The 23,257-nt window shown below is 53.2% G+C and overlaps 1 protein-coding gene across 2 annotated transcripts; it reads left to right on the top strand.

Moving 5' to 3' along the window:
* The first annotated feature begins 4,127 nt into the window (after positions 1–4,127).
* Positions 4,128–21,538, top strand: LOC116238740 (adenosine receptor A1). 2 transcript variants are annotated; one of them, XM_090124636.1, is made up of 3 exons: positions 4,128–4,445; positions 4,725–5,099; positions 20,467–21,537. In XM_090124636.1, the coding sequence occupies exons 2-3, from the start codon at positions 4,759–4,761 to the stop codon at positions 21,098–21,100; spliced, it is 975 nt and encodes a 324-aa protein (XP_089980762.1). In that variant the 5' UTR covers positions 4,128–4,445; positions 4,725–4,758; the 3' UTR covers positions 21,101–21,537. The 2 variants fall into 2 exon arrangements, with proteins under 2 accessions (XP_089980762.1, XP_031464441.2); XM_031608581.2 differs by lacking the exon at positions 4,128–4,445 and having other exon boundaries at positions 4,729–5,099; positions 20,467–21,538.
* Positions 21,539–23,257: the final 1,719 nt, after the last annotated feature.

Genomic DNA, 23,257 nt, shown 5'->3' with positions numbered 1-23,257 from the left:
ATTAAAATAGAAATACATATTTCTAAAGTGAGAAACGCGAACTCCAGGAGCAGCAGCCATGAGGACGTGGTCTTCCTGTCCTACTGGGGATGGGACACCCATTCCAGGATGTCCCAATGCGAAGGGACACCTCCATGTGGCACTAAATAGTGCCACTTCCCTCCACTGCCATCATTTCTTCACCTCCTCTTTCCTCCCTCATCTCTTTTTTTTCTCTCCCTGTCTCCAGGAATTTGTGGTTTCACCCCAATCTTTGCCCCAGAAGGATGTGTCATTGCTGCTGCATGCCTATGAGCACTCACACTCCCTGCTCCTCCCCTGGCAAGCACCATCCTGCCCCGACATGGGCGGCTTCTCATAAAAAGAAGAGCTCATCTCATAGCACCGGGTGTGTTTAGGGGGTGGCCACAGAAGACAAAGGTCTGATGGATGGCAGTGGAAATGTTTAACCCACTCTCAAGCCGTCTGTGCTGCTGAGGCTGCTGGAAGGGATGGGAATAGGAATAGCTCTTGGCCAGCAGCCGGGCTCGATAACACTCACCGGGTTCCCGAGGGATTAAAATAGGTCCTAAAAGTGGAAGGGAGATAATGATGTGAGGAGGGGAAGGGCCCGGGTTGGGGGGGGGGGGGAGGTGGGCAGAGACAGCGAGCAAATGGACCTCTGCTCTACCCCAGTGCTGTGCCAAGGGTGGTGCTGGTAAGGAGTGCAATGGGTTCGGGCACTTTGGGATTTGTTTTCCCTTTGCCCAGGTGATGTCTCAGCACTTTCTCCTGCCAGCTTCAGGAAGAGCAAAAAAAAAACAACCCAACACCCTATGAACATCCTCTCAGCACCAAGCGATGGGGACCTGAGCACATCAGCATTGCTGTGGAGTGTGAGGGGGGATTTGGATGCCAATTTGGGGGGTTCAGATGGGGCTGGGTTGGTCCCAGCTGCCCGCAGACAACAGCTGGCAGGTCGGGCGCATCACATCCATCCCATGGACGTGGCACACTGTTGGAGAAGGGGAGTGGGGATGCATCCCTTGTGGATCACACCCACAGCTCGGGCTCTGCAGCGCAGCCAACAGCTGCAGACAGCTGCGGGGCTGTTGGTGGGCAGGTCAGTGCACAGCCAGCCCTCTGTTCTGTGCTTGATGGCAAAATCTGGGAGTCCCACCACTTGATGGTAAATGTGGCTCCTTTAGGAAAAAAAAAAAACAAAAAACCAAGCCTTTGCAGTGTCAAGAACAAAAAATTAAAAAAGCTTTAAAATGCGGCCAGCACATGACCTATCCACTCAAGATCCCAAACAAAAATGAAAAGACTTCATATTTGGGATCGTCTCCCAGGAATTCTCTCTGAGCTGTGTCACAGCTGCTGAGCATCTGCTGCACATCCCCAAACGCACCCGGCTCAGTGCCCAGGGGCTGTGCACCCTATAAAGGGCAGAACAGCAGGGGATGAGGCACGGAGCACCCAGCAACGTCCCGGCCGGGCTGTGTGTGTCACCCAGCATCACTCAGCAGCATCGTGGTGCTGCATCCTTGGAGGAGCTCCAGGTCTCCCCTTTGTTTTGCTGCCCGTTTCTGCTCAGCCCATTTTGTCTCAGACCACCGGACTGTGCTGCTCGGGGCGTCACTCATCCTAATTAATGCCCCACAGAGACCTCAGCCCACCCAGCGCTGGCATCAGCCACGCTTCTAATTAACTTTCCTAATGAATAGGCCTCTTTCTGTGAGCAGAAGTGTTCCAGAATGGCCCCTGTGGTTGAAGAGGCAGAGAAACCATCTCCATCTCAGCCATGGCAGCTCGGAGCTGTTCTTCTTGTAGGGAAACTGAGGCAGGAGGTGTTCCCACATGGAAGCTGTGGGAGAGGAGCACCCCACACCCTGATTCACTTTCTTGGATGTGCATTTCTTGGCAGGAGCTGAGCTCTGGGTGCAGCCCCAGTCCCCAGGGCTGGCTCCAACATGCTGCTGCATCACACGAACCCTCCCTGTCAGCCCAGGTTTGCTCCTATCCCGTAAGCCTCACCTCCCAGCCCTCCATCTCCCCTTCTGTTTGCCCACAGTGAACGTCCTCTCCCGGCCATTCTGCAGCTCAGCCCATTTTCTCCTTCCAAACCCCACAGCAAGAGCCTGGAAGACCTTGAGCAGCCTGCTGGGAGCCCGATGTTCACCACAAAATCCCATTTTGTGCTTTTTAAAGGAACCTCCAACACGAGGCCCAGCCTGGTTTGCGCAGGGCAGGCAGCTCACGCCACCAGCAGTAATGTCTGCACACCCTGCAGCAGCCAGCAGCCACATTTACTCGGTCAATATTTGCAGCCTTTGCCAAAGCCTTGAGAAATTCTACTCAGGCTGATGGGGGAACTCATCCCCATTGGCAGACTCCCAGACATACAGCTCAGTTTTGGCACAATTTGGGTGTGCTGTTTTTTTGGGTTTTTTGTATTGTTTTTTTTTTTAAATAAGGAGTGCTGCTAAGATTAGGTATGCTGGGGCGTGAGTCTGGGGAAGGAGAGCAAACAGCGAATTCACTTTAGGAAAAGGAGTGGTTTTGATGGCTGTGTTGGAGGGATTTGCATGCAGTTCAGCTGGGACCTGCCTGCCTTCACTTCCGCCTTTCACCCCTGTGATGAACCCGATGGTTTTCCTGCTCTGCTCCCAGCCAGAAGCTGCCTGCAGGGACCCTTCCCACGGGACATCACTTGGTGAGGGGTTCAGATGCTTTTCCCACTCCAGCACCATGCAGAGCTGGTGCCAGACAAAATAACTGGAGGAACACGGGCTGCAGTTTGGCACCCATATCCATGTGCACAGGGACCCAAATGGAGCTCGCTGTGTCTGGCAGCCCTGCCCTGCTGTGCCTCCAGCTTCAGGCTGAGCCCAAAGAGGGATAACGGCTTCCTGCAGAGGATGTGTGAGAAGGGATGCGCAGTGAGACACAGCCTGAACACCTCCCATAAATAGCACAGTGTTTACATGAATGCACCATCCCTGATTTGTTTTTCTCCCTGCAGAGAGAACGGATCTTTTAAACCCGTATAAGCTCTCCTTGCCCTGCTGTTGGCACAAAGTTGTCACAGCTGACATCGCACCACAGCCCCCAGATATCCCCTGGATGCTTGACCTCAACCCTGCGCCCACTGCTCAGCTGTGGAGGTGAGGGAGAAGCCCACGGGCCACCACCAGTGGTAGCACTGGGAATGGAATGTCACTGCTGATGTCTCCATCCCTGCCTTAGGGTGCACAGGTTTGGATGGAGAAGGTGCCAAGGGACAGATTCAGGCAGTAGGACACCTCTTACTGCATAGAGCAGAGCAGAAGAGGGGACAAATCCAGCCCCACTCCCACCAGAGGAAAGGATGCGGAGAGGTTTGGACAGGGCTGGGGAGTGTCCCCTTGTCCCAACCCTGAAGTCATAGCTGCTCCCAGACCTGTGGAGCTCGGATAAGCCCATCCCAACCCAGGGAGATGTGCAGGGTGAGCCCTGGAGGTGCCTGGCTCCCACTTAGGGATGTGGAAACCACCCATGGGTGCTGCATGCCCATAGTGGCTGGGCTGAGGGCTGGGCTGCGGTGCTTTGGGCTTGGCTGGTTCAGCTCCACCACAGCGAGCACCACTTCCCAGCCCAGGGCAGAAATGTGGGGTTTGACCATTTTACCCCAAACTTCTCCCACACTCTTAACCAGCACCTGAACCAGCCCCAGCATGGGGAAACCGTTTTTCCACACACTTCGCTGGGGATAGGAATGAGCCCCCTCCTCTTCCCCAGCCCTCCCCACTGCTGGGCACGGGGTGCAGCCCCGGCACCCACAGTGCTGCTCCGAGGGCTCAGCCCCGCCCCGGCACTGATTTTTGGGAGGCCGCCCGATCCCGGGAGCGATTTGAGCATCGCCGGTTCCACTCCTCCGGGGTGTCCCGGCCCGGGGCACCGAGCGGCGGCTGCTTCGTGTCCGGTACCGGGTGCTCCGCGCTCGCTGCGTTGTCTCCTTCCTCTCGACTCCTTCCCTTGCAACGGGGCTCTGAAGCCGGTTTTGGAGCTGAAAGCGAAACGTGAGGCTTTTGGAGCCCGGGGTTGGCTGCGGAGCGAGCAACCCCAACCGGCACCGCCCGCTTCGCCCCCGCTCGGCTGCGCAGCTCCAAATCGGGTCGGTCGCTCTTTAAAGGACCGCGGGAGCGCCGCACCATGTGATGCTCCGTCCTCAGCTGCGAGCTGCCTGCGGGAGCAGCGCGGTGCCGGGCACCGGGGCCGAGCGCAGCTCCCCGTCCCGCAGCTCCCCGTCCCGCAGCTCCCCGTCCCGCAGCTCCCCGTCCCGCAGCTCCCCGTCCCGCAGCTCCCCGTCCCGCAGCTCCCCGTCCCGCAGCTCCCCGTCCCGCAGCATGCCCCCCTCTCTGCCCGCCGGCTGAACGCCTCAGACTCGGGGACACCGCCGGCCCGACCTCCTGGAGCCGGACAAGGTGAGGCGTCCTTCGGAGCTACGGACAGCAGAACGGCGGCTCACGGCTCCCCCCGCCGCTCCCCCCATCCCGGCGCGGTGGGTCACGGAGCTCCGCTCCCCGCGGTGCGTTGCGATGGACGGACGCGCTGCGGGGGGGACGGGGCAGGACGAGGTCCGGGGGGGCCGGCACAGGCAGTGGGATATTTTTTTTCCCACCCTCCCCCCCCCGCCCAGGTTCCGTCCCGGCTCCATCTCGGCTCGCAGTGCAGTTTGTGACCGCCTCCCTCTGCGTTTACAGGTAACAGAAGGAGCGCAGAGGGGAGCGCAGCATCATGGCACAGTCCGTGTCGGCTTTTCAGGCTGCTTACATCTCCATCGAAGTGCTGATCGCCTTGGTGTCGGTGCCGGGGAATATCCTGGTCATCTGGGCTGTGAAGATGAACCAGGCGCTGCGGGATGCCACTTTCTGCTTCATCGTCTCGCTGGCGGTGGCCGATGTGGCTGTGGGTGCTCTGGTCATCCCTTTAGCCATCATCATCAATATCGGACCGCAAACGGAGTTCTACAGCTGCCTCATGATGGCGTGTCCCGTCCTCATCCTCACCGAGAGCTCCATCCTGGCACTCCTGGCCATCGCCGTGGATCGGTACCTGCGGGTGAAGATCCCGGTCAGGTAGGACAGTGTGAGGAGTGGGTCTGGGGTGGGCACTGGGGGGGTTCAGAGGGAACAGAGATGTCCCAAACTCTTTGAGAAGCAGCAGCACCAGCAGGAAGGTTTGGCTGCAGCAGGAATCGGAGCAGGCTGGGTAAGGGGGGGTCCCACAGCCTCTGATTGCTTTGCTCGGGGGGGTCACTGTGCTCCACTCTGTATCTGGAAGGGGACAACAGCTCTGTCCTCAGCCCAGGTTTCCCGTGGTGAAGGTGGAGGGCACTGACAGCCTCAGGGACCTGTGGGTAGGGATTGCACAGAGTGAAAACAGTCCCTGTGCACTCCCTCCCCACCACACATGGCTTCTCAGGCAGTTCCCCATTGCGCAATTTGTGTATATGTATTTTTTTCAAGCCTGAAAAATCCCCATTCTCCATCCCAACAGCATTCCAGAGCCCTCTCACTGCTTTTGGTGCTTTTTTGGTTCTTCTGCATCCTCTGTGTGCTGGGGACAGGTTCAGCTGTGGGAGGACTGCAGGTCTATACTTAGCAGCGCCGCTGAGCTTGTGTCTCTGCTTCTCCCATCAAATGCAGCCTCTCTCCTCCCTCGTTCCCTCTGAGCATCAGTTGGGCTTTTGGGGACGATTTCTGCCCTGACCAGGACCCTGAGAGCATTAAGGCAGAGTTTTCTGTGCCGTGTGTAGTTTGGGTGGGTTTTTCTCATGGTGTATTAACTTTGTATTTGGTCCATCCTGGTCTGAGCACAGTGAGATTTTGCTCTGCCTGTTCAGATCTTTTTTAGTATTGAATAACTTTGCACTCAGTGGTGCCAACCTTCTCACTCTGTCGTCCACCCTTATCCCAAATTCCCAGCAGCTGACATTGGCTGTGGGTGATTTTGTGCCCTAGGCACATCAGAGATCACAAATGGTAGAAAATACCACTGAAAAATAATTCCTGAATCTAAAATGCTCCAAATTTCCCCCAACCTGTTACTGGATGCCAATAATAATAATAAAATGATAGTGAAACATCTTTCTGGTGCTGACATGCCCTCTTAGCCCATCTCACCTTTGCATTTGGGGCTCTGTGGCCACATCCCATGGATGGAACTGATGGGGGAAGCTGGGCCAAGGGGACTCTGTGGGGACGGACATCCCATGCCTGCATGCAGTTTGCAGAGGTGGTGCTGTGCAGCCCCAACAGTGCTGTCACTGCTCCAGGGTGCCCTGCAAGTCCTGTGTTTGGGATTTCTGAAGGCATGCATGAGAGTTTCCATGCCCATGCCATGTGCTGGCTACCTGGGGGCTGAAGGCAATGGGGCTTTTGGCTGGGAGCAGTTGACTGAAGGATATGCAAAGCCAAAAGCATCATTCAGACGGAGCAGAAGGTACCACACCCCCCAAACTTCCCAAAGGGAGCTGCTCCAAACAGCTGGAAGCCACCTAAAATAGGCTCAGTGCCTTTGTGCTGGATGAAAAGCTCCCATCTCCCCCTCGTATCCTTCCTCCCCGCCCAGCAGCACCCCTGCATTCCATCTCCCCTCGCTGGGCGCAGCGGGGTCCCCCCAGCCCAGACCCCACTTCCCCCTCCCTGATGTGCTTAGGGAAGATGAAACGAGTTCAAAGGGAGGGGAAGGAGCCAGGCAGGAACCGGCCTCCGGCATCCCTGTGGCGGGATGCAGGATGCAGGAGGGACGGTGCCGGAGGGATGTTTTCATGGGGATGCAGTTCCTTTAGTATAGGAACCACAGCCTCCTCAACAAGGGATGCTGGATGCCAGAACACAGCCTCACCCCATCCTTGGGCTTCTTTAGGATTTCTCTCCCTTAGTCTGCTTTGAAATACACACTAGTAGAAGAAAACCAGGGGAAATTTGCTGGAAATCTTGCACATGAGAGATCACCCCCCTCTTCTTACCCAGACCCTAACACTGGGTTGGTGGGTGTCCCCCAGCCCACCAGACCCCATGGCACCCTGAGGAGCAGCTCACCTGGCCAAGCTGCATTTCCCATTTCTGAAGGTTCTGAGCAAATATATGACACTGCAGAGATGTGGAAATTGGATCAAACTGGGCTGGAAATTGCTCAGTAATGGGAGGCAGGAGCAGAAAGGGGAGGCTGAGGCACACAGTGGGTGAAACAGGGTCTGTGGGTGGCCCTGGGGACAGCACTGGCACTCTGTGCTGTTCCAGCAATGCCCTGAGCCTTAGGAGATTTAAGAGCACAGGAGCATCCCTCAGCCCTGGACCACAGATTCCACCATTGAGGAGGATTGCAGGTAACCTCCTGGATGGAGGCAGCAGTGCAATGCTTCCTCAGCTTGGCTCTACGCTTTCTGGGTTCCTGCTGGGATTGCAGTGCTCTTTTCCCTTCTCTTTGGGCCTGCCAAGAGCCACAGGCCTGGGGCCAGCTGGGGTTGGGTCACAGGAAGGCTCATCACCCTCGTCCAGCTGGGGCACAGGGCTGAGGTTTCCTTCACTGAGGTTTCAGGCGAGGACTTGGTGGGATGGTGGGGGGCACTGCACTGCGGTAGGGTGAGGGGTCACTGGGACAGGACAATGCATTGGCCTAAATTCCCAGGAATAAGAGAATAAAAGCACCTAGGGGGTATGGAAAGCATTTCCAGTGCTCCCAGCAGCGAGTGTTGGGAAGACTCTATGGATATTTAGGCTCTGAGAGGCAGCAGCAAGGCCAGCATGGAGAAGGAGAGATGTGGGATGCGGTTGGGATGTGTGGTGGCCCCAATCTCCATGGCTCCTGGTCCTCTGGAGATGATCCCCATGGAAAGGGGGAGGCACCAAACCTCAGAAGCAAGATTTTGGGCCGTCTGAAGGATTTTGATCCAGAACAAAAGGTTGAAATGAAGAAAATGAAGTGCATGCTGCATACGAGGTGATCTGACCCACAGGGAATGTCCCCAGGAAGGCAAGGGTGACTGGAGATGGCTCCCAGCAGCTTGGACAAGGCAGCAAATGTTGTGTGAGGGCAATGGTGAGTGATTCTGCCCATCCAACCAAGTGAATAAACAAAGCCACAGTTTGTCTGAGGCTTATTTTTAAATTTGCAGGACAGGTTTCAAAGCATTCAGGCGATTCAGCGGGAGCTCAGGGAGCTTTGGGGAGCTCACGTTCACAGGAGCTCGTTGAGGCATCTTTCACCTCTGTTAGCTGACAAAATGATGCAGACCAGCCTTACGAAGCAGGCTGCATTTCTAAGGAATCCTGTTTTTGTAAACCAGAGGAGTTTTGGGGACCAGCAGCTCTTTGCAGCCACCTCCTGCTCAGAGCCCTTTTGTTCTGCCCTTGATGCCTTTATTTTTGGCAGATGAGGGTGACCCGCAGGGAGCAGGTAGATGGGAACCAAGAGCAAAGAGGAACGGCCAGAGATCACAGCCTGTAAGGGTTTGCTGGAGAACTGAAGCTGTTTCCAAGCTGTATTTACCAAGACTCCCTGATCAGCTCAGCATGAGGATGCTAAATCTTGGTGTTTCACATCATGCTCTGCTCAGAGCCAGGAGGCACAGAGGAGCTGTGGTGCTGGACCAGGAGCCTGATCCCATTGCCACCAAAATGATCAGAGCCCTGGAAACAGGCAGGGATTTTCCATCAGGTTGTATCAATCTTAGCTCCTGCAAACACCCAATGGAGCCACTTTTCAGCATGACTTTGTGATCCACAGAGTAACGTTCAGCCAAGTGCATGCTAAGTCACAGGCTGGGGCTCTTCCCTCGGCGATGGGATGTCAGGATTAGACTCTCTGGGAGTGCACAGCTGCTGCAGCAGCACTGTGAGACGTCTGCTGGCAGCCAGAAAATCAGGTCACAGAAAAAGCCACAGCCGCTGCGATGCTGGCTGGAGGGGAGCAAGCTGGGCTGGGAGCATTGTTCCCATATCCTTGGCTTTTGGGTTTGTGGATGTCCCCTCCCTGGGAGGTGGCAAAGGTCGAAGTGTGGGATGCTCTGTACTTGGCAGGGCAGAGGAGAGGGGGGGAATGCTCTCGATTTCTCTGAATTAAGGCGTTATTCCTAAAATTTTTGGACTAAGAAGGTAAGGGGAGATGTGTGGCTGTTGGAGTGCTGCTCCCCATGTCCCCACTTTTCTCCAGCTCATCCCAGCTTCCCAGATGCAGTCCATGTGCTGGGTCAGCTGCTGGGGGATCGTTCTGCCCTGACCCCGTTTGCTGGAGCCAACATCTGTCCCCTGGGCAGAGCTTCCATCTGCCTGCTGGGGGATGAATGATAACCAGCTCCTAGCTGGTGTTTTGCTCTTATGCTCCAAAACCATGCTCTGGAAGATTTTCACTGGGATTTCTTTATGAATGCTACTAACTGTGAGGTAAAGACATTGACACATTGACAGTGCCTTACTAATAAATGTGAAGGCAGGTTCCCCGGAAGGGCAATAGCACACTTGCAGCTAGGGAAACTGGGGGATGGTGCAATGGCAGGACTTGCTCAGTGCAGGAGTAGTGCGGTGAAAGAGGGGTTACTCACAGTCCTACTGGTCTGAAGAGTTTAGAGTCAGGTACCAAAGGTTCATTCAGGTGTTTCCAAAGGTGCTGGGTTGGTGAAGGTGATGCCAATGCACACTGGGGTCTGGTACTTTCCAAGGACCCCATAGAGGCAGTGAAAATAGTTCAACACGATACAGGAGGTTCTGCCAAAGCTGCTGATTCAGTCTGCCTGATCCCTGCCAGCCCAGCCTGGCCCTGCAGGCAGTGTGTCAGGAGTGAATCAGGAGCAGCTCACCCTGGTGCGTGCCTTCACTGCAGCCAGTTGGAGCTGGAGCCGCCTCTGGGTGCAGAGGAGACCTTTGCTGGGTTGTCCTGGGTCATCCTTCATCCCTGAGATGGAAGAAGTTGACTGCAGCAGTGAGAGGTGTCATTGTCACCCCGCCTTTATAGAAAGGCCAGCTTGACTCTGATGACCAGAAAGGGATTTTGGCCATGAGTTTGGTGGAGACAACTGGAACAAAGCCCACCAGACTGTGCTTTCAAGGTCTGGATGGCAGGGACCCACAGACCAACGGCCACAGTTTGCAATCAGTGAGGCCAGAGCCAACCATCCCTCTTGTCCAGAACACACCAAAGCAGACTGCACCCAAACACAAGGGGCTATCAGGCATGGGGAAGTGTAACGAGGGGATGCAGTAACCAATTTTGTCCTATATCCATGCTGAAATCAGCCTGGCAGTGGGAGAATGACTCATCCTGAAAGGTCACAGCCTTGGCATGGGGAGGGGACTTGAGGAGAGTGATTGGAGATGGAAGAAGTAGAGAAAGTCAGGAAGTTGGAGTTGTGATGGGTCTGACATCCTGGTGTGTAAGAGGAGGTGGAAAGGTCTTCAGAGCACAGCAAGAATGGGGAAAACAGGAGCAGGATGTGTGGAGGAGGCAACCTGGTGAAATGACCTGGGAGATGAGTTTCTTTGTGACACACACGGGAGTCATTTCAGACTGGAACAAAACCGATGGGCTGGAAGAAAACTTCTGATTGGAGGAAGGTCAAGGGAAAACCTGCAGGATCTGCCCAAAGAGTGCAAGGGAAGTTCAGACAGGGAGCAGGGAGTCACGGTGCCTGCAGAAAGTGGGATATGGAGCATGGAGGAGACCATGGAAGGGAGAGACATCAGCCTGGTGGGATGGAGATGGCTTGAGCGATGGACAACACCATCCTCAGTGCCTGAATGAAGAATTTCCTGCCCACAAAATCAGAAACCAGCTGTCCCTGGGGCTGGCTGAGCTCCTGGCAGGGAGATGCCATTGCTGGCAGCATGGATGCCCAGCTGCTGGGGCAGGCATGCGGCTCTCACGTGGCATTCCCAGCCACAAGAAAGAGCAATTGACGATCTCCAAGATGTGCACAAAACAGCCCCAGAGCCAGCAGGGAACCCTGTAGAATAGCAATAAGCTAATCAGCTCCTGTGCACCAGCACCCAGCCCTGCTCAGCCTGCCTAGGCACGTAGCTAGCTGCCTTCCTGACAGGCAGGTCTGGGGGTTAAAGAGACGTCAGTGGTGATGCCATCAGCAGGTGTGAAATAATCCCACAGAGATGGTCTCCTCCTCAGTTGCTTGTGGGCTAAGAAACATATTATTGATGGGGTGAGAACTGAGGAGGAAGGGATGTTTTTGGTGATGCAGGGCAGAGCAGGATCAGGTGCTGGGAGGTTTGGTGGTGTCTGGGTTTGTCCTTTGCTGCACAGAGCCCAGTGGGACCCAGCAGTTCCTCTGTGCCCTGTCCTGTCCCTCCCCACCCCATCCCATCCCTGCCTCATTCCTGTCTGGGTTTTGCCCCCAGTGCCAAGCATTGCTTCCAGAACTTCTGGTTGGTTTGGTTGGAATTTTGTTCTTAATTAAAAATTACTCTCAAAAAGGAAAGGGATTTGCCATCAAGACTCATCCTCTTGTCTTCTTCACCTGCCTCATTCCTTGCTGCCCCTGAGGCTGCACAAGGTGCCCACAGGTACCAATGATGCCTGGGCAGGGGCACAGCAGCAGGGAGGTGACATCCCCTGGTCCACCACCCTCGTGACACTCATAGAAGAAGGGCTGCACTGAGCATCGTGAGGCACTGCCTTCCCTGGGCCATTCCTATCCCTGCACCCAGAGCCTGAGAAGCTTTTTTTTTGGTTACTTTGAAAGGAGAGAAGAGCCAGCTCCTGCGTTCTCATTCAGCTCAGTTCATCTTGCTTCACTTGGCACAGCAGAGCCCCCCTCTGCAACTCAGTTTCCCCATCTGCTCACAGAGGGAACGGTGCTACAAACTCTCCGAAAGCACCGACAAACGCTGCCTCAGACACAGCCATAATTAGCACAGGCTTTCAGACTGTGTAATTCCTCTTTCTTTTTTGCACTGGTATCAACACTCCGTGAGTTAAACCCTGCAACGTGCAGCTACGGCGCATTTATTTCAGCTCAAGTGGCTCTGTTTGCTGTGACACTGCACGGCCGAGAGCTGATGGCACAGCCTGCATCCAGATGGATGAGCACCGCCGTGCAGAACCAGGGTTAACTGAATGGAGATCAGCACCCACTCCCATCATGCTCACAGCCTGGGCAGTGCAGATGCTCCGTGACCACAGGGCCATCCCCAGCCCTGATTGCAGCCACAGCAAGACATCTCCATCTCCAGCAGCATGGAGACCTTCTTGTACGTCCCTTGTGCCCCAGGAAAGGGGATATGGGGCCTCAGAGGCTCCATGGGGTCGGTGTGGTCCTCATGCATGGGGAGGACTGGCTGCTGCCTGGCCAATGAGTCCTCCTTGTCCATGCCCTGCTGCAACCAGGCTGCATTTTCCCACTGGACTTAATTGCCAGGGTAATTAGGAAGGTGCGCAGGGTGTAATTTATCGCTGCAGTTCCTGCTCTCAAGTCTCAGCTCTTTCTCTGCCATCCTGGTGCAAACACCAGGCGGGTTCCTTCCAGGCTCCAAGGTCAATCGGTTTCCTTCCAAGGGAATAAATCATCATTAAAACCTGAGGAAGGAAACGGGAATTAAATAATAAACTTCAGGTTTGCTTTGCACTTGCATTTATTTGTTTTCTTGGTGAAAGATCAATTCTCTGCGGTGAGGGAACATTTGATTGCGGTGCTAACTGGAGCCTTCACTTCCAATTTGGAGCTGCATTTGGCTGATCAAGACGTATAGATCTGCACTGGACAGATTCATCTGTACGTAAATAACTTGATGACTAAACACATACGTATTCCGTTCCTCACTTCTGTTCCCCTGATGTTGCAGAGTTGAGCAACACGGGTTTTACCCATGATTTGTGGCAAGTTTGGGCTGAAGGTGGAAGTGCGAAATGGCATCTCTGAGACAGGTTTCATTAATTGAAAGGAGATACAGACAGTTCATTAGCAAAAAAAGAAATTAATCTGCCTGCTTTCTGCATTTGAAATCGAGCTTTTAAGCAGGGAAAAGCTGCCCTGTGTGGAAGATGCTGGATGGGTTGTTTTGGGTTATCGTGTCCTCTGCGACTGAGGAGCAGTAGATCTCATCAGCTCTCCTAATTCTCATTTAGAGGTTGAGTGGGGAAAACAACCTCCCCTGTCTGCTGAGCCTCCAGCCAATGTTTCAGCCTTGGAGGTATCGGTCTTGGAGCTGAATGAAGTACGTGGAGGGAAATGTTCCCTCTGCAGTGACAGACTGTGCCACGAACATCCCGAGCTGCAATAACAAATCGTAGCCTAAGAAACCAGAGTTGGGGTTGTTGACTACAAAGCAGGAGTCGGATCAGCAAGCAGAAGTGCAGAACCAAGAAATTAAAAGAGAGCCGATACCAATCTCCTGTTCCATCTGTAATTTAGGATATCTCATCTTCTGAAGTGTCCTTCTGCAGCTGAGAGATAAAGACCCACCTCGGCTGTGCCTCACAGCTGGACTAATGCCTCCCCCCACGAGATGCTATCGCAGCTTTCCTGCCTCCTGCTCACCCAGCCAACAGAACATCTTGAGACCCTTCTTATATCCTCTTCTGTAAGTTCCCCATCCTTTCCTTTAATAGCTCTTGGTGCTTTTCAGCCTCACCCACTTGGTGCCAATGTGCCCTTTGGTTTAGCAGCGTTGGCAGTGGGTGATGATGTGGGTCGGGGTTTGAGCTGGAGAGGCTCTGGGAGCCCAATCACACCAAGCATTCTGTACTTCCCATCTGATTTCACCTTTTCCCAGAGCCCACATTTGACAGAATTGCCACTTTTAGTGGGTTTTGGAGCTGTCTTATTTCTTCTTTTCCCCCTTCCTCCTTCTTCCTTCTTCAGAGTTCTCATTTCAAAGGAGCTCTTTAGGATCAAGAAAAAAATTATTCATGCAAAGAAAAACGCAAGTGCAATACAAACCTTCAATTGAAAAGCCACTGCTTTTATCTTGGATTTACACTGAAAAGAGCCAAAGCTGCCTTTCATCCCTTCTCTCCTGTGTTACATGAATGCCCCAACTCCTCCAAGAATCATAAAATAATTAAGATTGGAGAAGACCACTAAGATCACCAAGTCTAGCCATCCATCCATGCCCACCATGCCTACAAAGCACGGGGATGCAGAGATCAGCTCCAAGCCCAGGTTGGGTAATGAGCACCCAGCTAATTCCCAGAACAGGGGCAGGGTTGGTGCATGAAAGCCCTCATCTTCTGCTGGAGATGGGAAGCTCTCCAGATGTGCTGGGGTCCCAGACCTCTTCCCCTCTCCGAAAAGACTTTTGTACACTGAATATCTCTTTTTGACACCAAAACTGGTCAGATGCTAAAAGCACCCAATGACTTTACTGCATGTGGGTGATGCTGAAAGCAAGTCCATCTTGCCCATCACGCTGTGCCTTGTCTGTTGGAACCATCCCTTCTAAGTCAACCCCTGTTCTTAGGAACTGGGCTGCTCCTCTGTGTCCTATTTCCCAAAGTCTTGATGAAACAGAAAATTTTCAACTTCTTCTCTTTTTAAAATAGCACTTTTCTTGCTTTGCATTGCAGAGGAGCACTAAAATAATACTGCCTGGAAGTAAGAGCCAAAAGACAAGAACATAACAATTTTTTTTTTTTTTCTTTTCCCCCAGTTCTGGGATCCTGCAGCTCATTTCATGGTTTTGGAGCTGTTGCCAACAGTGTTAAATCATTTCCCTCCCACCTACCTCTGGGTCCTGGAAGGCAAAGCCAGTGATCCAGGGAAACCTAGGAGGGCTGTGACCACACGTGGTGGAGCTGGGAGGATCCTGGCCGTGGCATTGGGTGGTCTCATGGCTCAGGGGCAGGATTTAAATCATTTCCATCAGGCATCCCCAGGCTCCTGCTGTACCTCACATTTAGGATGAGGGGCTGAGCACCAGGTGAGCGCTCCTCACCAAGAATGGCTGCTTATACAGCAAGAATACTTGAATGCAGCAGGATCCAACCCCAGGCTATAAACCAAGCCCAGTTTGACAGCCAGATTAACTCTATGTGCATAGAGGATTTGTATTTGCTGCATGGATGGAGGATGCTGTTGCAAGATGTGAGAGAAATTGCTATTCTCACCACACCGCAGCAGACAACACATTCATTTGCCTTCCTTGGACAACAGCAGCATTTCCCCGTGGCATGAAGGAGGTGTGTGAGGTCCCCATGCTTTCCATCTTCTTCCTATGATCTCCAGCCCCCAGTGGTTTTGCTTCCCCCTGCAGCTCCTGGTCCTAACATGAATCATCTGCACCAGCCCATGGTAGAGCCACCACAGAGGTTGCTTGTATCCTTCCTCTGGGCTGAGCGCAGCTGGCAAGGGATATTCAAGAACCTCTGCAGTTACTGGAAGCCTGTGATTTGTTCCCAAGATGGGCTGTGATTCATTGCCAGAGCCCAGGGAGTTCAGTGGCACAGACATCCCGAGCAAAGCAGAAAGCCAGCCAGCAGCTCCACTGGGACCAGCAGCACGGGGCGGAGGCTGCTTGGCAGCGAACTCCTCTGGGGCAGCTTGATGCTATGGCTGCTCCCAGCATCTCAAAGATAGAGTAACACAAGTCTTTCTGGCTCAGGTGGTGAAGGTTGAACTCAATCTGTTAGCTGGAACCTGGAAAGTGGCAGGTTGAGACCCAAAAGCCAAGTGGTCAGTGTGTGCGTGGGTTCTGGAACGTTGACCTTAGCAACTTCACAGTGCAGCCCTGCTGGAGATGCCAAGCTCAAGGTGGGATGAGCTGGGACAGATGCTCGGTGGATTGCTTCCACTGGGGCTGATGGCATCAGGAGAGCAGTGGAGGTGGTGGGACATGTCCAGCTTCCAGGTCCAGGACTGGAACCTATAGAGTTGGGGGGCCTTCTTCCCACACTTGGAGCCATCAATTGAATGAAAATCCCTGATGTACCCTCAGTCTCTGCACTTGTAGAGGCATCACTCCCCATTTCCAGATGTTTTAGCCCATAAATCCCTTTTCTATCTTATTTCCCCTGCTTCTTATAGGGCTGTTCATGTCCCTAGGATGTGCTCACATCCCTGTGCATCCCTCAGGCAGCACAGGAAAGTTGTCAGGGCTGCTACCCATGGCTGCAGCATCTCCCTGGACTTTGGGTCCTGCATAGTGCAGGTCCCACACAGCTCTCTTGGACAAAGCTCAAAGCACAAAGCTTTCTTTCTGTCACCTTTCTGCAGGACACACTTGTCTGGCTCACCTGAAAGACTGCATGGGCTGTGGGGTTGTATGTCTTCAGATGCCATTAGTCACGTAACAGATCTGGGATTTCGGTACTGGGAGAATCTCTGGGAGATGCTGGCTATCAATCTCTTCCCTTTGAAGTATTTGTAGGAACAGGCTGTCATTGAGAGCTCTATCTAGCCACCAGCTTTGGCTAATGGTAGTTGACATCGATCCTCCCAAGACCACCATCCACCCACCAGCTGTCACCAACCCTCACTTCTTCCCAAGTGGAAAACCAGACTTGATGCCATCAGGAGAGCAATAGGCTGAAATGACCCCTCTGCCCACGAGGTGTCTTCTCACATCACCTCTATGGCTCATTGCCACCTGTCACCTCCATCCCAGCTGTGAGAACTGCAGGGATGACTCAGGAGGGTGTGAAACACCCTTGTGGTGGGAAGGAGAGCCATCACCCAGCAGCTCCAGCCATGTCTGCAGACAACGTGGGCTCTGCTGTTGGCTTGCTGCAGTCATTGAATGGGCGTTGGGAGCATGAAGGGCTGAGAGGTGGGTGTGTGACCCCAAAGAGCCACAAAACTCCCAACCATCACAAAGGAGGGATGTGAACAGATGGGAGCACACAATGTCCCTTATGCAACTCTTCCCACCTTGCAGCTATTTGTCCAGCCCTGAGCTGAGGTAACTCCTTGCAGGACCTGCATGCTGCTTTGCATTTCTCAGCTTCATGTTTCCGAGCCTCACATCTCTGAGCAGTTTCAGACACCAAAATCTGCCCACCCAGAGGCCTCCAGGACACTGAGATCTGAAGCAGAGATACAGCAGGGAAAAAGGAGCAGAAACCAAACTCCCCTGAGATCAAGGAGGTTTTATCTAGAGATTTTCAATTAGATCAGGACATGCTTTGGCTGCTCTTCTGTGCTGTGCTCAGAGTGCAGATGATCTTCATGTCAGCTTGGTCTCCTTTCCTTCTACCTCAATGGCTCCAGCTTCATTTTGTTAGCAACGGTCTGCCTTCATTATTGAATTAATTCCCTAGGAGCTGCTTTGCAGTTAAAGCCCTACCAGGGCGAGGACCAGCAAAGCTGCATCTCAGGGCAGGCTGGGCATCTGTACATGTTGTATGGTCAAAAGAATATTGAGAAATGCTGAGAAAAAAAAAAAAAAAAGTATGATACAAACCAGATGTGGAATCACTGGAGGTTTTTCAACCAAGTCAAGAGAATACGTTCCCTGAGTGCTATATATGTGGATCAAACTGTGAGTTGCAGATACCTGGACATGTCAGGATGTGATAGAAGGCGAATCAAGTCTGGAAATGACAAATAAATGGAAGAGAAGGCAGATATCACCCTCAGGGTGAGGGCACTCCACGATTTCCTGAGGTAGGGGCACCCCAGCATCTCTCCCAGTACATCATACCTGGCTCAAGGAGCCCCACTCCTTTCTGCAGGCCTTGGCAGGGGGTCCAGGAGGGTTTGGGATGATACCTATCTCCATGGGGAGGGGACAGCACAGAGCCCTTCAGGAAGGGACGAGAAGTGGAAAACTGGCAATTCTGTTCAGGCTCGAAACCCCACAGATGAAGGAAACAAACCCAGATGATGTGATGACGGAGGTGACTATTATCTTGGATGGTTTCATGGCAGCTGTTAATAAAAATAATAGTAGCAATAAATTTGTAATGATGGTAGCAATCATTCCAATGACAACAATCATAATATAATTATTTATTAATTGTGAGCCATTATCAGCACTTCCTAGTGCTTCTGCCTCCCAGACCCATCCCAAATTCTAGCTCTATCTCATTAATACAAAATGAGACAAATGAGAAAGATGTTTTCTTGTTGGTGTGATCAAAGCAGAGACATGGGAGCAGCAAAGACTCTTTCTTCCCCCACTCCCCCCAGCCACCAAACACTTTGTGCCATGGGGTCAAGCAATAGGCAGGATCTTGCATTTCCCTGCTTTTCAGTAAGGTTTGCAGCCTTCAGAGCAGCACAGCCCCATGGCCAAACCCTGTGGGGTGTACAAAGGAGGAACTTGGAGTCATTTTGTGGTTTTATCATTCCTTGTGTGGGGCTGATGGGGGGTGTGGGCACCACGAACCCCAGGAATGGATGTCACTGCCCTGAGCTTGTGGCTTGAAGGAACAAAGCCAACAAAATCCCCAGTTCCAAATGTTTCTGTGAGTTCGCTTTTTGGGGTTTTAGTCCCAGCTCTTGTGGCCACGATGACATTGGCACATGTGGAGGGGGATAAACAAGAGAGGTTTTGCTTTCGGTGGCCAGGGTTGCTCAGTGAGGAGTAACAGATGTGCAGCAGGGCTCAGAGATGAATGTGCAGAGATGGTCAGGAAGGGATGTGCATTAAGGAGGGCTGAGTGTACAGCAAGGATGAGTGTGCAGTGAGGAGGACAGAAGGGCGTGCGTAGAGGAGGGATGGATTGCATTAAGGACAGATGGATGTGCACTAAGAAGGACAGATGGATTTGTGCACTGAGGAGGGATGGATGTGCGTTAAGGGGGGATGGCTGTACAGTGGGGTTGGATGGATGTGCAGGGAGAAGGAAGGAGGGCTGTGTGCTGAAATGGAGATGTTGCTCTGTTGGGTGTGTGTTACACCCTTTGCATCAAACAGACTTGTGCACAGCTGTCCTGATAACCATCTGCAGCAGCACGCCCTGTTCTGGAGCAGTTTGGGGTCAGGACTGTTGGTGCTGGCCCCCAGCAGCCGTTCTCCATCCCCTCCACTGTGGCTACAGGCATGAAACCTGTGTCCTCTGCTCCAACTCACAGCTAAAAATGGGGTCTCAGTGTTCCCTCTGTCCCCTGTGCTTCCCAAACCCAGGCAATGGAAGGGAAGGAGGGCTGAGTGCTCCATGCCCAGCTGCCTGGGGCCATGGGACACCACCGCTGCAGGGTGGGGAGCTCCTCAAACTGCAGAAAAAATAGCAGAAAACCCTCAAAATCCTTGAGATGTGAGGCTTGCATGGGGGCCTGTCACCCACCACACCCATCCCACAGTGCTGACTTTCTCCCATCACCCTTTGGCTCCCCAGAGCTCCAGATCTCCCCGCCCCATGGCTTTCTCAGGGTCTCCTGCCCTCTCTCCTCCCAGCAAGGAATAAATCACCCTCCGGCTCTCAGAGGAAACAGCAGCCTGCTTTGCCACCCCCTTCCCACGGGATCTGCCTGGAAATGGTTTCCCAGAACGGAGGGGTTTCATTCATTCATTCAAAGTCATCAGGGATGGGCGGCTGTGGACCTTCTGAGCTCCTGAGGATGGATGTCCCCCCTCAATCCTGCACCCCTCCGTGCTCCCATCCTGCCCTTTAGAATGGGTCTGGAGAATGGAAACTTTGAGGGCGAAGGAGTGGGTTTGAGTTCTTGGCAAGCAGCAGGGAGCTCAGAGCAGCAAGATGGGACTCTGTGTTTCCCAGCCACCTCCATGACCAAGTTAACACTGGCACCACAGCAAAACCCAGCAGACATCCAGAAAAATATCCCTCATTCAATCTTGTCCAGTGGAAGGCTAAAGCACTTGGGTTGTGAATCTGTCTGGCCTCCAATGAGGTGCTTTCATCTGAGGGCCAGGGGGAAAAATCAACCTAGCAGGCTTTGTTCCCGCTTCGAGAGCTCTGGGGAGCCAAGACCATGTTGATGAGGACACAGAACCCAGCCAGCCTCCTCCTTCCATCCCTTGGCACCAGCCCATTAGGAAAAAGGGTTTTGTCAATGGGGACAGCACATTATGAAATGTAACAAGCTGTGCCCAGAGGACCATTAGCACCACTGGATGCTTCCTCCACCCAGCAGTCTCTGGGGAAGTTTTTGTCAGTGATTTCCTCCCCAGCACAGGGGGAATTGGCTGAGGCAGGGTCCCAGCAGGGCTGGAGCAGGGAGACAGCATGTGGTTACTAATGCACCTCCTGGCTTCTCACCAATGCCAAAAGCTCTGGGATCACCTCCAGGAGGTCTCTGCCCATCCCTTGGGGTGGAGAAGGTGATGGGAGTCAATGGGAGTCACCGTCCCTGGAGGTGTTCAGAACAGTGGAGATGTGGCACTGAGAGACATGGTCAATGGGCACAGTGGGGATGGGTTGGGGTTGAACTGGGTGATCTCAGAGGTCTTTTTCAAGCTTAATGATTCTATGGAGTGAGCAGCATCATGGGCATCACAGAACGGGCACTACCACCCCATGTGCAGAAGTCTGAACCTCCAGGCAAAACCTCCAGCTCATGTTTCATTTTCCCTGTGGTTGTTGTCTCTTGCACAGCTACAAGAGCGTGGTGACACCCCGGCGAGCAGCAGTGGCCATCGCTTGCTGTTGGATCGTCTCCTTTCTGGTGGGACTCACCCCAATGTTCGGTTGGAATAACCTGAACAAGATGCTGGGGACTCGGGATTTGAACGCCAGCCACTCAGATTTTGTCATCAAGTGCCAATTCGAGACGGTCATTAGCATGGAGTACATGGTGTACTTCAACTTCTTCGTCTGGGTCCTGCCGCCCCTGCTGCTGATGCTGCTCATCTACCTGGAAGTCTTCAATCTCATCCGCAAGCAGCTCAACAAGAAGGTCTCCTCCAGCTCCAACGACCCCCAGAAGTATTACGGGAAGGAGCTGAAGATCGCCAAGTCCCTCGCACTGGTTCTCTTTCTCTTCGCGCTCAGCTGGCTCCCTCTGCACATCCTCAACTGCATCACCTTGTTCTGCCCATCCTGCAAGACGCCTCACATCCTCACCTACATCGCCATCTTCCTCACCCACGGCAACTCGGCCATGAACCCCGTTGTCTATGCCTTCAGGATCAAGAAGTTCCGGACAGCCTTCCAGCAGATCTGGAACCAATACTTCTGCTGCAAAACCAACAAAAGCAGCAGCAGCACCACAACTGAGACGGTCAACTAAGAGCTGAGAGACCACCGCTGCCAGGGAAGGGGGGATGAGGACCCAGGAGGGCTGAGTTTGCCATTCCCCATGCAATCTGAACAGCCCAGCCCCCGGGCTGCCCCAAGGGGTTATTTATTCACGAGCATCGTACTGTTTTGATATTGTAGCCTGCACTGTTCCTTTCTTTTTATTATTATTATTATTTTTTTGTTATCGTTCCTGTTTTATTATTTTTATTTTTAAGTGTTGCCAAGTATTTAAGGAGATGTTGTACAGATAAAGATGCGGTTTATCTTAATGCAAATAAAATAAAATGGTAATGAACACCCAGGAGGTCCTCCACCACTGATGGGTTCCAATGGCTCCTTGGAGCCGCTTGCAGTGTTGGGCACCCCACACTCTGCCCACCACATTCTGCCCCTTGTGCAAAGCAGGATCACATCTCCTCCATAGAATCATAAACATTGGAAAAGACCACTGCAATCTTTCCAGCCTCTGTTTGCCTCATTTCTCTCCCACATTACTCCTTATTCCCTCCCCACACGGTCAGACTTTTAACCCCAGATGCGTAGGGAACGCAGACACCTCCATTGCCCCAGGGAACAGAGGAGCCTGCACCCACCTGGGGTGGTTTGGGGGCACTGTGTCAGGGCTGATGCTGCCATGTGTCCATCTCAGGTTTGATCATGGGCAGGGGGTATTGCTGGTCCTGTTGGTGGTGGGGTTGAGCTGTCCTGCCCACCCAGCTCTGCAGTCTCTACAGCAGCACTGCCAGACTCAGCTCTGTGGCAGGATTTCTTCCAGTGGTGGGAAGAGTTAATTAGAGTTAATTGGAATTCCTTTCTTATCAGCGTCCCTTATTCATTGGACTCCCTTTGGTTGCACGTTTCCTATGGTCCTTTCCCAGCCCTGGGAGGGTTGTGCCCCTCAGACGTCACCAATGGCAAAATGACTGCAGTGAGTTCCCGTAGGGGCTGGGAGGAAAAGGGCATGGAGATTTATGGGTGGCTCTTTCACTGGCTATGGAGCACAACCCCATGCACATGGGTCCATCCATTAGCCCACCCCTGCAGACAGCCGTACATTGCTCTGAGAGGAAGAGGAGGATAGCAAGGTAGAAAGGATGAGAAGGGATGAGGGGCTCTATGCCACACATTTTGCAGGGGTCTCAATACATTCAGGGTGGCTGCAAGCCCTGCAGGCTCAGACCACAGTAGGTAAATTGGGTGAGGAACAAAAGAGAAAACCAGATCCTTGTCTTGGGTCTCAGCTCCATGGAGGGGCCCCAACTGCCCCCCATCCTCCTCCAAGGTGTGGAACCCCAAATCCCTTATCAGTAATGTCCAGGGATGCTGCAGCCCCAGGGCAACACAGAGAGGACCCCCAGCCCCCTGCCCACAGCCCCTTTGCACAGCAGCAGCTTGGCTGCAGATTAGGGCTGCTGTTTACTGCATACAGGTCAGATTCCCACTTGTGTCATATTTCTGCAAGAGGTTGCTTTCCTGGAAATGATGCCTTTGCCTGATCCCTGCTAAGGTGCCCAGAAAGCTAACAACTGGGATGTTCATAAATTAAAAGGCACTTGGATGATTGCTTTCAGTAAAAAATATGTCTAGCAGATTTTTCCACTTGTGTGCCCTCTGGACCTTTCCCAGGAGGGCTCACTATGAGTGGATGCTGTTACCTTCCCTGGTTCCCTGGGGGGTTACAAATACACTCCTTGCTCTGCAGGGCTTCATTAACAGTCAGAAAAGGGGCACAGTGTGCAGCACTGCTCCACGTCAGTGATGCCTCTTCTCGTCAACAGGGCTGCACATCCCTCTGCTAACAGCCCACTCCCAGCACCTGTCTTTCACCTCTCAATGCCACATGCTGAGATGATGACACTGCGAGAGGGCAGAACGTCAGCAACAGTGCCCAATGCCCAGTGGGACTGCTTGGCCCACTGCCCAGCCAGCTGGACCACAACCTGCACCCCAGTGGCATCACTAGCCCCAGCCACCTCCATGAGCCAGCCTGACCCTTGGCTGGGATAAAAATTAATCCGACGATGCCCTCTGATGGTGGAAAGCGTTGTCAGGTGTGAGCAGTGCCATGATGAACCCCCAAGCTTCAGTCTGGGCACTGGGGGACCTGAGGCAGATGGGAACAGAGGAGTGTCCCCGCTGGGGGCTG

The sequence above is a fragment of the Phasianus colchicus genome, chromosome 25 (genome assembly GCF_987193195.1).
Source record: "Phasianus colchicus chromosome 25, bPhaCol1.hap1.1, whole genome shotgun sequence".
Taxonomy (NCBI): Eukaryota; Metazoa; Chordata; class Aves; order Galliformes; family Phasianidae; genus Phasianus; species Phasianus colchicus.
Note: the sequence above shows the minus strand (reverse complement) of the source record. Positions and strands in the feature narration are given on the sequence as shown.

Bases quoted from the DNA above. Each gene is read 5' to 3' on its own strand.
- LOC116238740 (XM_031608581.2), top strand. From the start codon at position 4,759: ATGGCACAGTCCGTGTCGGCTTTTCAGGCTGCTTACATCTCCATCGAA. The intron at 5,100-20,466 runs GTAGGACAGTGT...TCTCTTGCACAG, and splicing joins CGGGTGAAGATCCCGGTCAG to CTACAAGAGCGTGGTGACAC.